Source organism: Eptesicus fuscus, chromosome 5 (assembly GCF_027574615.1).
Source record: "Eptesicus fuscus isolate TK198812 chromosome 5, DD_ASM_mEF_20220401, whole genome shotgun sequence".
NCBI lineage: Eukaryota > Metazoa > Chordata > Mammalia > Chiroptera > Vespertilionidae > Eptesicus > Eptesicus fuscus.
In genome coordinates, this window is record NC_072477.1 from 33,338,484 (window position 1) to 33,353,394 (window position 14,911).

Here is a 14,911-nt window from a genome sequence, read left to right on the forward strand (position 1 = left end):
GTTGGTTCCCTACCACCACCATTACCCCAGGAATGAAGAACACAGTTTGCTGTTATAATGTATATTTTCTTCCTGTATTTTTATAATGAAAAACTATACCTAATATGGCAATGCTGACTCATGTAGAAAAGATTTAGTTTTCTCAGATCACACTTCATACAGTTTTCTCTCACTTCCAAGCCTTATTTCAGTACTAATAACTTTAACAGAGGAATACTCAACTTCTTTTTTATTTAAAGATCTTCAAATTTAAAAAGGCTCTACATATGCTGTTATGGTTTAAAATATAGATTTCTATCATATATCTTACTTGTGATTTAAGATTTTTCATTTCAAAAACTAATTGAAGTTTCCAGAACTAAAAACTGAGTCTACTTAAAAAAATTAAGGACCTGGCCTCTTGCAATAGGGATTTAGTTTTCAGTATCAGTATGTCTGGTAATCAATCTATACTACAAGCACTGCTATTCATAAAATGCACATTTAGATGCAAAGCCATAACTTAAAACATTATCATACTTCGCACTTTACCACAGATTTTAGACATTAAGCATTTATTTGTAAGTTAAGTATGGAATTGGTTCTGTAATTCCAACTGTTATGAATTTCTAAATATAAATAGTACTTGTTTTTCTTCATTCATGCTAGATTAAAATATAAATTAAATACAATTAAGTTACATTTAATCACCTCATGAATAAGAGGGATAATGAAAAGATTTTGTTGGTATGTAACTACTTAAATCTGAGACATTTCACATCACTTTTCCCACTATTCCCCTACCTTTAGGTTAGTTTTAAGGCTATATATACAAATATGTGTATTTTCAAATTATGGAAAAAACGGAAGAAAACTGGTTATATTACCTTTTATACACAAAGTTTTGATCTTGTATTCAAATGTATTTTAATATTTTTCTAGTGGGGAATCTGCCTACTGAATGATTAAATTACATGGCGATAAATACAATATTCAACCTAAAGAGACAAAAAATACAGAAGGGCACAGAACAGTAGTCTTTTCAATGTGACAGATTTAAACACTTACTTTCACATGCTTAATCAGAGGAATTTAAGCCTAAATTAAATTAGTTATTTTTATATCTACAGTTCTTTAAACTTTGAGTTATTTTTAAAGGCCAACAGCTAATATTATCAACATGCTATATTTCAAATCACAAATACATCTTAACTACTTGGATTCTAAAGACATGGGCCAATTAAAAATCACAGGCAAACACACTCACAAAACACACACACCTACCACAGAAAGTTAGATTGTCAAGCTCTGACAATTATTTTAATTAAACAGTAGGCAAATTCGAGCTGATACATATCTTAATGAAAAATAAGCAGCCAGAAAGAAACCCATTTAAAAAATAGATTAAGGGACAACAGAGACTAAAATCTTTTAGTCTTGCCAATGGAAAAGAAACAGTTCCATCTATGCCTTGAGTAACAGGATGTTCCAATTAAAAGAGACTAACATCTTTCCCCCTGAAAAACTTCTCATTTACAATGGCATGGTATTTTAAAAGGGCAAGGTAAAGGAGGAATTACACATACATGATTAAATTTCTTGTTTGTTAAATCAAGCTTTATTGATAAAATGGAATTCAGAATATCTTACTAGGAACAGCAGCAGGCCCAGCCAATCATGATAGCAAAATGTGGCAGTCTCCTACTATCTGTAGGAAGCTGCTGCTTATCAATTAATAATTAAATGTAAGGACTTGTAAAAGAGGTGCAAAGAATCAAGGCATTTTGCCCCAAGACTGATATTCTTATGAATATACTGTATAACCTGCAATACTCATGGCAACAAGTAGAGAACAACCTAAAAGACAATTAAGTGAAGGGACCAGCTTTATCAACAATGCCAATCCCACTGCCAAGAACATTAAGATAGTTTCCAATTAACTCCCTGGATGCTCGGCTTTATAAGATTTTGGAATTTTTCTCCATAATCATGTGCACAGTTGAGCGTCTAGCTGACATGGCTGCTGCTCTCTCTGTCCCAACCCCAAGTCCAAACACAACATGACTCGAAAGGTCTATATATCTGTTGCGTCACACAACAAGCCAAACATTTCTTATAACTTTGATAATGATTTAAAGCAGTTCATAATTAAATATGAGCATTTTGTACAAGGACAGTTACACTTTACAAAAAAACAAAATCATACAACAAAAATTGCTGGAGTCTGATTTACAACATGAATTATGGTTTAAAATCACGTTTACATAAGTCTCAAATTTACAAAAAAAAAAAATCAGTTCTGGGCTAGCTGTTGTACTGCTGAAGTTCTCTGGTGTGTAATCACTCTCACCCATGTCATATGCTCTTCTTTAAAGTTGAGGATGAATGTTAAAAGGTTCAATGAAGTTGAGCTGTACTCTCCTTTGGAGGTGAAGATAAACTCCATGGCTAGATGAGCAGTTTTACCACATATCATCAGTCGATGTAGAGTCCTTTAAAAAGGAAACAAAACAAAACAAGGAGCTAAATTAAAGCACAGAGGTGCCACAATACATTACTTTCTGGATAATGAAGAAGTTAGGTTTTGTAAAGTTGACTTTCAGAATATGTTTCTTAAAGCTTATGTGTATATGTGTATATGAAAATATCAATATTTAATCTTTCAAAAAATTGTTACCCTTTGTTTTGTTTTGGAATACAATACTACTTGAAATAAAATCTTACCATGAGTTTGACCAAAAGTATTTCTAAGCCAATAAAACCACTAAATTTTTTTTCCTTCAAAACTCAATTTTTTAGAACATTATTTTTATAAACTTTTTTATTGCATAAGAGATTAAGACCTCAAGTAATATGAGATTTGAGGAGGCTTCATATGCAATATATAAAATATTTCAGAACTTGCCCAAATGATTTGAAGTTACCACTCTTCTACACTAACAATACTATAACACAACTGTAATAGGAAACTTAATTGAAGAATGGCATTCCAATGTCTATTTACATAAACAGAATTCTTTACTTTAATATTTAAATGAAGTATTAGTACTTCAGGTTCTTGGCAAAAGTATTCCCAACCATAAAAAAACTACTTAGTGGAGATGGGCATTCTGAAGTTCTGTTGTAGCTGCTTACAAACTCAGAATAATTCAAGATTCTGAGTAGATATATTATTCCCAACTTCAAAAAAATGTTTAGTGGAGGCAAACCTCCTGAAATTGACTGCTTGTAGAGGCTTAAAAAACCCACAATAATTCAAAGGGACTTTCTTCTTTTTTGAGAGAGGTGGCCACTCACCATGATTATGTCCTCAATCACTAGAACTGTGGTGCAGGCAGAGTTCAGAGCAATCAATCAGGGGTGTGTGTAAAAGAATGGGTGCAGTGAACAACTCTGCAAAAACAGGTAGGAAGGATATGCATTTAGAGTGGAGGGGAAGGAAAAGCAGAGGGAACTAAAATGCTACTTACAGTGTCATCATTTTTGTAAGGATTCAGTCTATTGTAAACGGCTTCAATTATATTCCGCCTAAATTTTAAAAAATGCAGAAAGTTAATTTTTCTTCAGAGTGTAAAGTTGTTTAATAACTCACAGCCAGGTGTTCATTAAAATGTCAAAGATAATTTTATACTTGGAAATTATTTTAGTTATATTTCTAGCTGTCAATAAGTGAGCCTCACTTTAAGATACTAGAGGCCCAAAGTTAAAGTAGAGGTAAATTTACTCTAAAATGTAATATTCCACCAACCTAATAACAGAAGACTAAAAGTAATGAGAAAAAAAAAATAAGCCACTTTGGTCCATTCCTATTTGAACTGTTTAAGTGGTTGTAAGTTGGCAATGATGGTGCAGTTCTTAAGACATACTAATATATTCTGGTTAAAAGTTGAATGTTTTGAACTGGAAGTTAACTTCAACCTCTGTGGTAGTAAAATAATTTACATATATTTTACATTTCAGTTTGTGCTTTTTGTAATGCCCCTTTAAAACAGCTTTATTAAAACTTAATTGTGCCTTGCCGGTGTGGCTCAGTGGTTGAGTGACAACTCATGAACCACGGTTTGATTCCCTACAAGGGCACATGCCCGGGACTGTGGGCTTGATCCCCAGTGGGGGGGACATGCATGAGGCAGCTGATTGAGGATTCTCTCTAACATCGATGTTTGTATCTCTGTCTTAAAAAAAATAAATAAATCAATAAAAACATATCTTTGGGTGAGGATTAAAAAAACAAACTGAAATGTAAAATATGGCATTTCCTTGACAAGTCTAGGAATTCGTTTTTGAATAATATTTCGTAAAAAAATCTGTAGTGGTACTTATAAGTTATAGCTTCCCTACTTCCAAAATCAATTTGAAAATTTTATAGACATTCATTTCACAGAAGGTCATATTGGAAAAAAATGTTTCATAAAAACAAAAGCTTCAAACAGGAAGTTTTATAATGACTAAATGTGAAAGGATGATAAAAAAATATGATTACACTTACGGAATACAGTGGAGAATCAATGAAATTAGTCAATATATCCTTAAAGGTCAATTATATAGATATCTGAGGTAAAAATGTTTTAAGCCTTAAATTATAAAATGCCTTAAAATCTTCACTTTAGTTTCTAAAGATGTAAGCTTAATATTTAACATAGTAAGTCCAGCTCTGTGAGATAAAGTGCAAAGAGAAAAAGACAAGAAATGCAACCTTACACCAAAACCCAATCTACCAGCAATCAACAACTAAAAACACTGGAAAAAGTCAGATGTAAAAAAATGGATCCAATGGAGGAGGAAAAAGATGCTAATCTCTGGGGTAAATTATCCAGGGCTTGACATGATCAAATATAATAGTAGAAATAATAATGACACTTAGAATTTTGTAGTGCTATGGAATTTAATTTAAAAAATTCTTTCACGCCGAAACCGGTTTGGCTCAGTGGATAGAGCGTCGGCCTGCGGACTGAAAGGTCCCAGGTTCGATTCCAGTCAAGGGCATGTACCTTGGTTGCGGGCACATCCCCAGTAGGGGTTGTGCAAGAGGCAGCTGATGGATGTTTTTCTCTCTCATCGATGTTTCTAACTCTCTATCCCTCTCTCTTCCTCTCTGTGAAAAATCAATAAAATATATTTAAAAAAAAAATTCTTTCACTATATTATCTCACTTATACTATATAAGGAAATCCAAACCTCCACTAAGGACAGCTTTCAGTGTAATTAGTTAAAAACAGTAACATTCTGATATCTATTCTAAACAAGCATCATATATCATTAATACTGGAAAACAATGAACCACAAATAAAATATTCTGAAGATACAGATAATTGCATCACTTTAGAAATTATGTAATAAGAAATATACATTTAATCATCAAACACCTAACATTTTCATGTACTGAGATAAATCATAAGAGTATGCAGAATGTAACTTACTTGCTTGCCAATTCACCTCCTGGTGGGAGGCTGGGGATGTTCTCACTTGCTAATGTGCGCATCACATGGACTAAGTCAGGGACGCCTTCCCCCTGCTTCTTTATGATTTCTGGGAATCAGAAGTACTTTTTTTGTAAGTGTTATCCAAATTTAATTAAAAAAAACTGAAACAAAGATAACTTAGGTTTTTAAAGATGGCATTTACCATATCTGAGATTTTCTAAACTGGTGTAGGGGGGAAAAAATCAAGTTGACCTTTGAACATTTGTGACAAAGGATGTACAAAATGACACAAAAGATATTTTCAATAATTAATTGCAAAGTGAAAATAAACAAGACAAAAATGTGAAAACAAAATTTCATGTTAAAATCAATGTGTTATATAATCAGATATACATATGTACAAATGAGAATATTCTTCTTAAGATGCCAATTAGTTACTTTTGAAATCAACTCCTCTCTTTAGACTAGAAATATATTCCTTGAACTTTGCCCTGAAAATACACTACACAGATTTTAAAAAAACGAACAATTTCAAGATTTGAAGAAAAAAAAAATTAACGTTTAAGTACAGAGGAATTTATTGATTATTTATTAATGCAAATTATTTTTACATATAATTTTATATTTCCCAAAATGACTCCTAAGTAGCATGTGCAGATTAGGTTATATACTAACATATCATTCTGTTTAATTTTTGTCTAAAGTATCTTTAAGCAATACAGAGATACATAATACCTTTTCCTTAGTTGATTTGAACAAAGCCTATAGAATGTAAAAGCCTAATTTCATGACCAAATTTTTAAAAAGAAGAAAATTGATAAATTATACAACTGTATTTGAAATAATTCAGTTACTAAATGAGTATAGTGATATGATCTGCAGTGTTGCCATACAGATGCATTCATACCACAGAATACCAACAATTATGTACAAGCAACTTAAAGAACTCTCAAACTATTCACTTTAAGTATAAGTCTTTACTTGAAGTTTTAGCATATTTAATTCTAAATGCAAGATCATGCCAAAAGTATTTGTGTAAGTTATGTGTTCAAGTTTGTTCAATTTTTTGTTTTGTAATGTTTATTATACTAAGATATTTTCTTTGTCACCATTGGGGCAAGAAAATTATCATTCTAGTTCTCAATTTGTAAATACCTTTGAAAATAACAATGTGTATAAAGATCTTTCATTCTTTGATCAAATCTCAAAGTATTAATTCATCTTTAAAGCCACCTATTAAAAGACAGACAATACTACCCATGTTTCTTTAAATGGCTCAAACTATCCTTTTAGAATTAAGGCCAAATTTTACCATCTATTATATTTTGCCTTTAAAAAAGAACAGTCTTAAATCTGAACAAAAAGCAAGGATCTCAGATTTGGTTTGCCAAGTTCCTTTATTGTGTAATCTTTAACATCTAGTATATTTATTCTACATGGTTCTAATGCTGGAAATCTGCTATACAAAAATAAAGGGATTTGATATTTACCTAAACTGCACAATTTCACAATCTAAAGCTTTTATTACACTTAACATACAGTCTCTGCTAAGCCAATACAATTATTGGGTAGATAACTAGACATAATAGAAATGAACACTGATGATAAATTCAATCAATGATGGTTTCAGGTCTAAAAAAATCATTACCTTAAGTCATCTATGCTTGATATATCTTACATCTCCTTTGTTAAAATATAAATTAGGATATTTTAATTGTGAAGAAAATTACAGGAAGACAAATTCTTAAAAAAAAATAATGTAAGACTTTAAAAACTGTTAATATCTCCTATTCCACAGGGGATAATACATGTAAATTATCTGACCATTAATACTACACTAGCCTTGTTTCTTTCTGCTTTTAAAAAAAATGAAAAGAAAGAACTTTAATAAATATTCCTTAATTGTTCTTGGACTATACATTTTAATTAGAATTGTAAAAAGACTAAATGCCTTTTATTGAACAACATTTATGTATAGAAGATCGATGTTTCACATACTCATATAAAAACACATTCTGCTCTTCCATCCACTAAGTCTGAGAGATTCTAGCAGTTATCTCCAAATTAGCAACTTTAAAGCTTGGGCACCCAGTAGCAAAGATTTAAAAAATATGTACATGCAAGTATAATCTTTTTTTTTTTTTTTTATGCAAGTATAATCTTAAACTGGCTTAGTAGGACCACAATCTTAGGTGATATGGTTTAAATTATGAGCTCAATCTTTTCACACCACAAGAGAGTCAAGTTTTAGATGGGCACAGATAACAGCAAGGGAGCTGAAAAGTCTCTGTTCTTTTCTGTGATGTGGACAGAGAAGCCAAAAGTACTCAAAATAAAATGAGGTTTAGTAAGTCACAGCAATTTACTGAAGGTATGTATTTAAAGAAATAAAGAAAAAGGTATTCGATGTCTGTTTTAGAAGCTAAATGAAGTATTTTTCACTTTTTAAGATATAATTTTTATAATGCAAATAGTTATAGCCTTTCTGTTTTTTAAATATAGTAGTTTTAATTAATGTAATATTTATTCTCTAGTTGCAGTCTCATCAAATCTCAGTAAAGAATATCGTATTTAGTTTATGACATAATAATCTCCAACTGCATGGTATAAGTGTAATAACACTATAACATATAAAAAACATTGAGTATTAATGTAAACTGTTCAGGTGGCAATTCTTGTTCAATAATAAGCAACATAAAACTCAATAGTGTACCACAAAATTATATATCTAAAGCAATTATTTAGAATAGCATCAAAATTAAGAGTGCACATTAAAAAGTAGCAATTTATTTCTAAAATTTGATCCCATTTCATAGTAAATGAAACTACTTATTGTTTCTTTAAATCGGTAAGAAACCATCTATGCCCAAGTTACTTTAAAGTGCCAATAAATTAAGTATCAACTTATCCCAATACATATTTTTCTTATGGCTTCATACTTTTTCACTAACCAGCAGTTTAAACCAATGTGATATGATTTGGTATCACTCTAAATATTTTATTTTACTGTATTATATATAAATAACTTATATTTAAATGATTCATTTAAAATATAAAAATTCTATGACCCTTGGTGAGGAAACAAACTCACTGGATATTATGTCCAATTAATGAAATATTAAACAGTAACATACACACAATACTAAACATATCACTATCAAGTGGAGAACTATAAAAACAGCAGCTATAGATAGTACTGCAAATCAAAACCAATCATGATTCTAATATCAGACAGATTATAACTGATATCAAACAGTAAAAGGGAGAAAACAAAATTAAAGTGCAGATTGATTTTAATAATGCAGGCACAGCAGGATATAATAGTGTGTAGGTCAATGCTTACATGTATTATAGGTCTTTAGCGTGCAAATTAATGACATTAGGAGCCCAAAATGCATTTTAATGCTATTATAGGCATGCCAAGTTTTTCTGCTTAACACAACTGCATAATTTACATGCTTATGGCATATATGCAGTATACTGGAATTCTCTGAGATTTAATATTTATATCAAATAGTAACTGCATTAAAGATCATTTAAATTTTTTCAAGGATTTAAAGGCATTACATTTGAGAGTTACAAACATCTTTCTAATCATCTCAAAATAATTTGCAGAATTCTCACAAATACACTCCTAGAATTCCAAACTTATTTCTTGATTTTATTCAGCATTTATATCTCTGCCAGGTAAGAGACCTAGTGTGTCCTCTCTTCAGGTCTATGTTGTTCAGGTGTGGCAGTTTATGACTTTGGCAAGAAAGTCTTAAAAAAGTTTAAAATAAAAATTTTAAAGTGGTGGCACATGGAAGTTGTTAACAACCATGCTGTGCTCTTCACGTTATTAAAAAACAAAAATAAAAAAACAAAACCCCTAAAGATCTCAACTTCATATACACAGCTTTACAAAGATGGTAATCAAATTATCACCATCATCAATAATCTGTTTATAAATAAATGAACCACAAATTACTTTCCTGGCATAAAATCACTCATACCAGTGAAGTCATAAAGAATTTTAAAGCATACAAACACTTGAGCCTTTTAAAACAAAAGTATCCTGAACAGAATGTATAGGACCACACTGGTTGTTATTTCTAGTGATAACTGTGATAAAGACAATCACAAACATCTAAACAGCTACTACAGAAATGCTCTTTCCCTCTTTTGTACACTAAACACTAGATGTCAAAGGCATGTAAAGATATAAAAGCTAAAATGTTAACGTTTGATTGTGTTGAGGTTTTCTTTAATAAAGAAACTTATTTTTTGTTAAATGATCCACCTTCTACTCTGCTTTCCAGGTACTTGTCCAACTCTGCCTCCTTCTTCACTGCTTCTGGCAATACTTTGGGTGCATTTGGGAAACAGATCAATATCACACTCATGTTGTCTCGACTTCCCTGGGAAGAAAAAAGTTTGAGAAAATATTTTGGTTTTCTTTTTGCTCTTGGAAGCCTTGAGAACCTTTATAGCCATGCCAATTATAAATATACTTGTCTTAGTGAAAATATATATTGTTTTTAAGGAGGAAAAAAATTTATGAGTATGTGGAAGGTACACCCATCCTAACACATACTGTGTATATATATAGTACACAGTATAACCAACACTATAAAAACAGGACTGAAACACAAGTTAAATTCCACTGCAATAATAATTTTTTAAAATTCTATAAAACAAAAATATTTCTGAACATTTGTTGGTGGCCTACTTAACTTGAAGTGATATGATACCTAAAGACAAGTACACATATACACAGACATTCATTTAATTCAAGAAAATAGAAAATTCCAGTGGTGTTTTTAACTATATGACCTGTAGTTACATGTATACTTGACAAACTTACATTTAGAAAATTATAATAAATTGTGGGGCTAATTTACTTAAGTAGATATAGTACATCAAGTTTATAAACCAGATTTTAACTTTCAAAATTAAAAAAAATTGACAACTTTTTGAAAGCACATTCATTTTTAAAGACACCTAGATATTCAAAATACTATAATTAAAATATTGAATCAATGTGGAGTGCCCATACTTTCCCTTCCTATTAGTAATTGGAGTTAACTTTTTACATTTTATTTAATCTCACTATATGGGAAAACCGACCTTATATCATTAGTTTAAGCAAACAATTACAAAGATTTAATAATAAAAAATATTGGGGAATTGTATAAAATGTGGCAAATGATAAGGTATTGAATAATTTTTTATGAGAATAACTTATTTTTAGAGAGAGGGGAAGGAAGAAGAGAGAAACATCAACGTGAGAGCACAACATCAATCAGCTGCCTCCTGTATGCCCCCTATCAAGGATTAAGCCCACAACCTGAGCATGTGCTCTGACCAGGAATCAAAACAGCAACCCTTGGAGCATGAGATGATGCCCATGCAACTGAGCTACAACAGCCAGGGCTGAATAATTTTTAAAACAGAGTAGAATGCAGAAGAGAAAAAGTGGAATCTGAACCATATTTACTAATATTGGAATCTGACAATTTTCTTAAGAAAACAGCTTTTAGTTTAGCTATCAAGCATTTAATTCTCAAGTGCTATAGAAAAAAACCCAACAAATAGATGCTATTTTTATGCATACTAAAAGGGACAAAGAACATATGCATCATTTGTTTGATTCTCCTCAAATTCAAAAATTAATAGTGTACACTATTAAGTTGTGGCTCTATTGAGTTTTTAACTTAAGTGCTGAATGTTACATAAACTTGATTCGTGTTGGATGATACAAAAAAACTGGTCTCTAAGTACGATCAGATTTTAATTAAGTTTAAGTAGAGCTGGCAGTGTGCATATAAAACTAGAGTATTGCCCTGGCACATGTGTTCCATGGTTAGAGTGGTGGCTTGCACACCAAAGGGTCATGGGTTTGATTCCCAGTCAAGGGCATGTACCTCAGCTTTGGATTCAGTCCCCATTCCTGACCAGGGTGCGTGCGGGAGGCAACCAGTCAACGTGCCTCTCTCACATCGATGTTTCTCTGTCTCTCCGCCCCCTACTTTATTTGAAAAGCAATGGAAAAAATATCCTCAAGTGAGAATAAACAAAAAATTAAAATTAAAAAAATTTTAAACTATAAAGAGTATTATGTTGACTTTTTATTTCTGTATGTTAAAAGAAAATCAAATACATATAGCCTCAGAAGAGTTGTACATAATCAATATTTGCTTAAAACAATAAAAAAATGAGCCAAGGAGCATTACTGACAAGAGAGAACAGTGTGGTAGAAAGAACACTAAACCTAAGTCAAGGCTTAGATTCTAGCCTTAGTGCTAACAGAGAAATAAATTGTATAACCCTCTAGAAGTCATTTTTAACTTCTCTAGGATAGGGAACAGCATGTACTCAGTACACACTATTTGCTAAACTCAGCACTTCATATCTATACATTAGCTCATTAATTTAGTTCCTTAATAATCCCGAGTTAGATATTATTATCTTCATTCAATAGCTGAGAGAAATTGACAATTTGTTCAATACTCTAGAGTACAAAAGTAATAGAAGTAAGCCTTGATTCTAGGTGTGTATGACTAAGTCACAGAGCCTTCTCTGGCTTCAGCTTCCTCTGTAAAATAAAGGTGTTGAGCTGGCTCATGTTGACTCTATGTCCAAGACTATTTCTATTACATCACACCAATTGATCACTCAGTTCTCTTTGTTGGTGCTATAGATTCATTAGACCACAGTCTCAAAGCAATAAATATACTGAGATATCACATGGTAAAAATAAAACATTAAAATTCTAAAATACTTTTCATTTACAGATAGTGAGACCTAACCTTTTGCTATCCTCCTTTTTAAAACATGAACTTTTATATAATCGTTTTACCTTTGACAATGTTATACAATATTAAAAAGCTCAAGTAGTCATGGTTACTAAAAGACTAAACATTCAGATTATAACTTGCATATTCAGTAACGGGGTTATTTATTTATAAAAAGTGTTCCTATAGTTTCATAGTGAAGAGTATCCTGCAATTATGGCAAAATCTTACTTCTGAGAACTACCAGGTTCTAAGATGATTAAATATTAGAGTAGTAATTAAGATGGCATAATCATTTTATCTTAAAAAAAAAAAAAAGTCTAGCTACCTTATACAAACAGGTGTCGACTACTTCATTGCAAACTTTCTCAAGGTCATCAGTGACTTCAAGTCTGGATCTTACAAAATCACAGAGCTCTTCATTTCCCATAACATCCCAAATACCATCACATGCAAGGATAATGAACTGATCATCTTCTTCAGATCTTTCAATATCATGGACTTCAGGCTCTGGTGAGACAAGCTGCTCTGTAGGACCTTTTCCATGGACACATTTGTAATCAAAGTCCCCAAGTGCCCTCGATACAGCCAGAGAGCCATTCACACGCTGAATCATTACAGAACCACCTGCATTCTGAATCCGTTCTTTTTCCAGCGGATTACTTGGTTTGTGATCTTGTGTGAAGAAATGAACTTTTCTGTTCCTACAAAGTAAACCTCTCGAGTCTCCACAGTTAATGAAATAAGTATGGTGAGGAGAAATTAAGACACCCACAGCTGTTGACCCACTTCTATCTGCACCATGTTTCTTCTCTGACATAACTCTCATGTGTTCATCAATCTCCAGAAAACCTGTTCTGATTCCATTCTTTACATTTTCAACAGAAGGTGCTCCTGCAGACCCTTTAAAATCCTGGTTATTGGTGATGTGATCTAACAAATGCTCACAGCAGTATTTGGCAACCTGAGAACCAGCATGCCCATCATACACAGCAAAGAATGACCATGTTTCAAGTCCACTTGGCAAACCAATCACAGCTGTATGTGCATCCTCCATTTCAACTCGCCAGCCTTGCATGCTGCTTAGCCCATATCGCAACCCATTACCCTGCCCCTGGGCATTATGTTTTTCCATCTTTGGCTTGTCTAAAAATGCTCCCATTATGTCTTGATGATCCTTTAGGTCTGCAAAGGAAGAGAAACAAGAAAATTAATAACCATTTTGTAAACAAAATACATATCCAACAACCTTTTAAAAGTGAAGGAGATATAAAGAAAACTTTCAATAAGAATTTACAACTCTTGTGATAAGCAGACACTCATTGTATTGCTTACTTGGAACCTGGATATTAAGAAGGAAGATTTGGAGGAAAGACTGACCAGGAACAGCTAAGAATGGACAACAGGCAGAAAGAACTAAAGTATCAGGATAAAAATGGCAGATCCAATGCTCTTCAAAGCATAACCACTTGAGGCAGAAAGACTTGGCAGTAGCCATCTACTTATATAAACTAGGCTTCACGTTTGGGGATGCATTAAACATGTGAATCTTTTAGGGAATCTCAGAATTAAGTTGTATGTGTATATATTTTTAAAAAGCCAAGTTAATACACAGGACATACGAAAGGCTAAATCAAAAATCTTAAAACATTAAAACTTTCCAAAGTTTAATTCCAAATTACCTAGTTTTATTCCTACTCCACAACCCTCTGAAAAAGTAAAAAGTGATGTACTGACAAAGGTCCAAATCTGCACCTTTCCTTTAAGTCTTTGCTATGTCAGTCCCTTGCCTTTCCTCCCTACTTATAAAAAAAAGCATAACCCTCCTTTAAAGTTTACTTAAATTCTACCTTTTCTATTCTATAGGTTTTTCAGTCTTTGATAGCCAGTAAGTTAAATTACCATAAGTGGTCCAGCTTCAAATTTCAAGTTGCAAAATAATTATACATACATATAACAAAGCTTACATATTAATTAATCTACTGTAATGTACTGGTATTCTATTAATCTAGTGTTAATAACATGTATCACTATTATACTCTACTAGAGGCCCAGTGCACGGATTTGTGCACCAGTGGGGTCTCTCGGCCTGGCCTGTGCCCTCTCACAATCCGGGACCCCTTGGGGGATGTCGGATAGCTGGTTTCAGCCCAATCCCCGCAGGCCCAATCCAGACAGGAGGGAGCCCGATCCTGTGCACTGTCTGTCCCCTGGTGGTCAATGTGCATCATAGCGACTGGTCAACTAGTTGTTTGATCACTTAGACTTTTATACATATAGATGGTCATTAGGTATAAATTGTAAAGGAGATGAAAGAGACTACGGACAGCACTGTGGACAGCCTGAAAGTTTACCTAATCTAATGCTTAGCAATAATCAAAAACTAAAATCCCTAGTGTGAAAGGAGCCACACAAGGCAGAGAGACAGTTGGTCAGGATTTAGGTTGGCCTTTACTTGAGTAATAGTCTAGGAATGTAGAGACTTGGGGTCCAAGTCATCAAATGAGTCACAACTGGAAACAAAGCAATCTGAAAAAAAGATAGAATGAGATTTGATGGAGGTGAAGGGGAGATGGGTAGTAGAGAGTAAGAATGGGAAAAATTACCTAGGTAAATCAGGGTACAGTTATGAGACTAGGGGATTGATGAAGTTGGTGATGTTAAGCTCTGAGAAGAAGGTAGGAGAGAAAGGGAAAGAAGAAAAATGAAAGAAATAGTTTACCAGCAACCTCT

General features: G+C 32.6%; 1 protein-coding gene across 2 annotated transcripts in view; it reads right to left on the reverse strand.

The window, feature by feature from the left end:
* Window positions 1-1,272: 1,272 nt before the first annotated feature.
* PPM1A (protein phosphatase, Mg2+/Mn2+ dependent 1A) overlaps window positions 1,273-14,911 on the reverse strand; it is a 49,787-nt gene continuing 36,148 nt past the window's right edge. The window contains exons 2-7 of one of the 2 annotated variants that reach the window (XR_008556087.1): window positions 12,507-13,363; window positions 9,685-9,802; window positions 5,400-5,508; window positions 3,450-3,507; window positions 3,277-3,372; window positions 1,273-2,471 (exon numbers count right to left, since the gene is read on the reverse strand). Coding sequence is in view for 1 of the 2 variants with exons in the window: in XM_028141634.2 (XP_027997435.1) it covers window positions 2,442-2,471; window positions 3,450-3,507; window positions 5,400-5,508; window positions 9,685-9,802; window positions 12,507-13,340 (1,149 nt within the window). In the remaining variant the exon portion in view is untranslated. Of the gene's footprint in view, window positions 2,472-3,276; window positions 3,373-3,449; window positions 3,508-5,399; window positions 5,509-9,684; window positions 9,803-12,506; window positions 13,364-14,911 lie in introns of those variants that run through there. The other variant, XM_028141634.2, reaches the window with a different exon arrangement.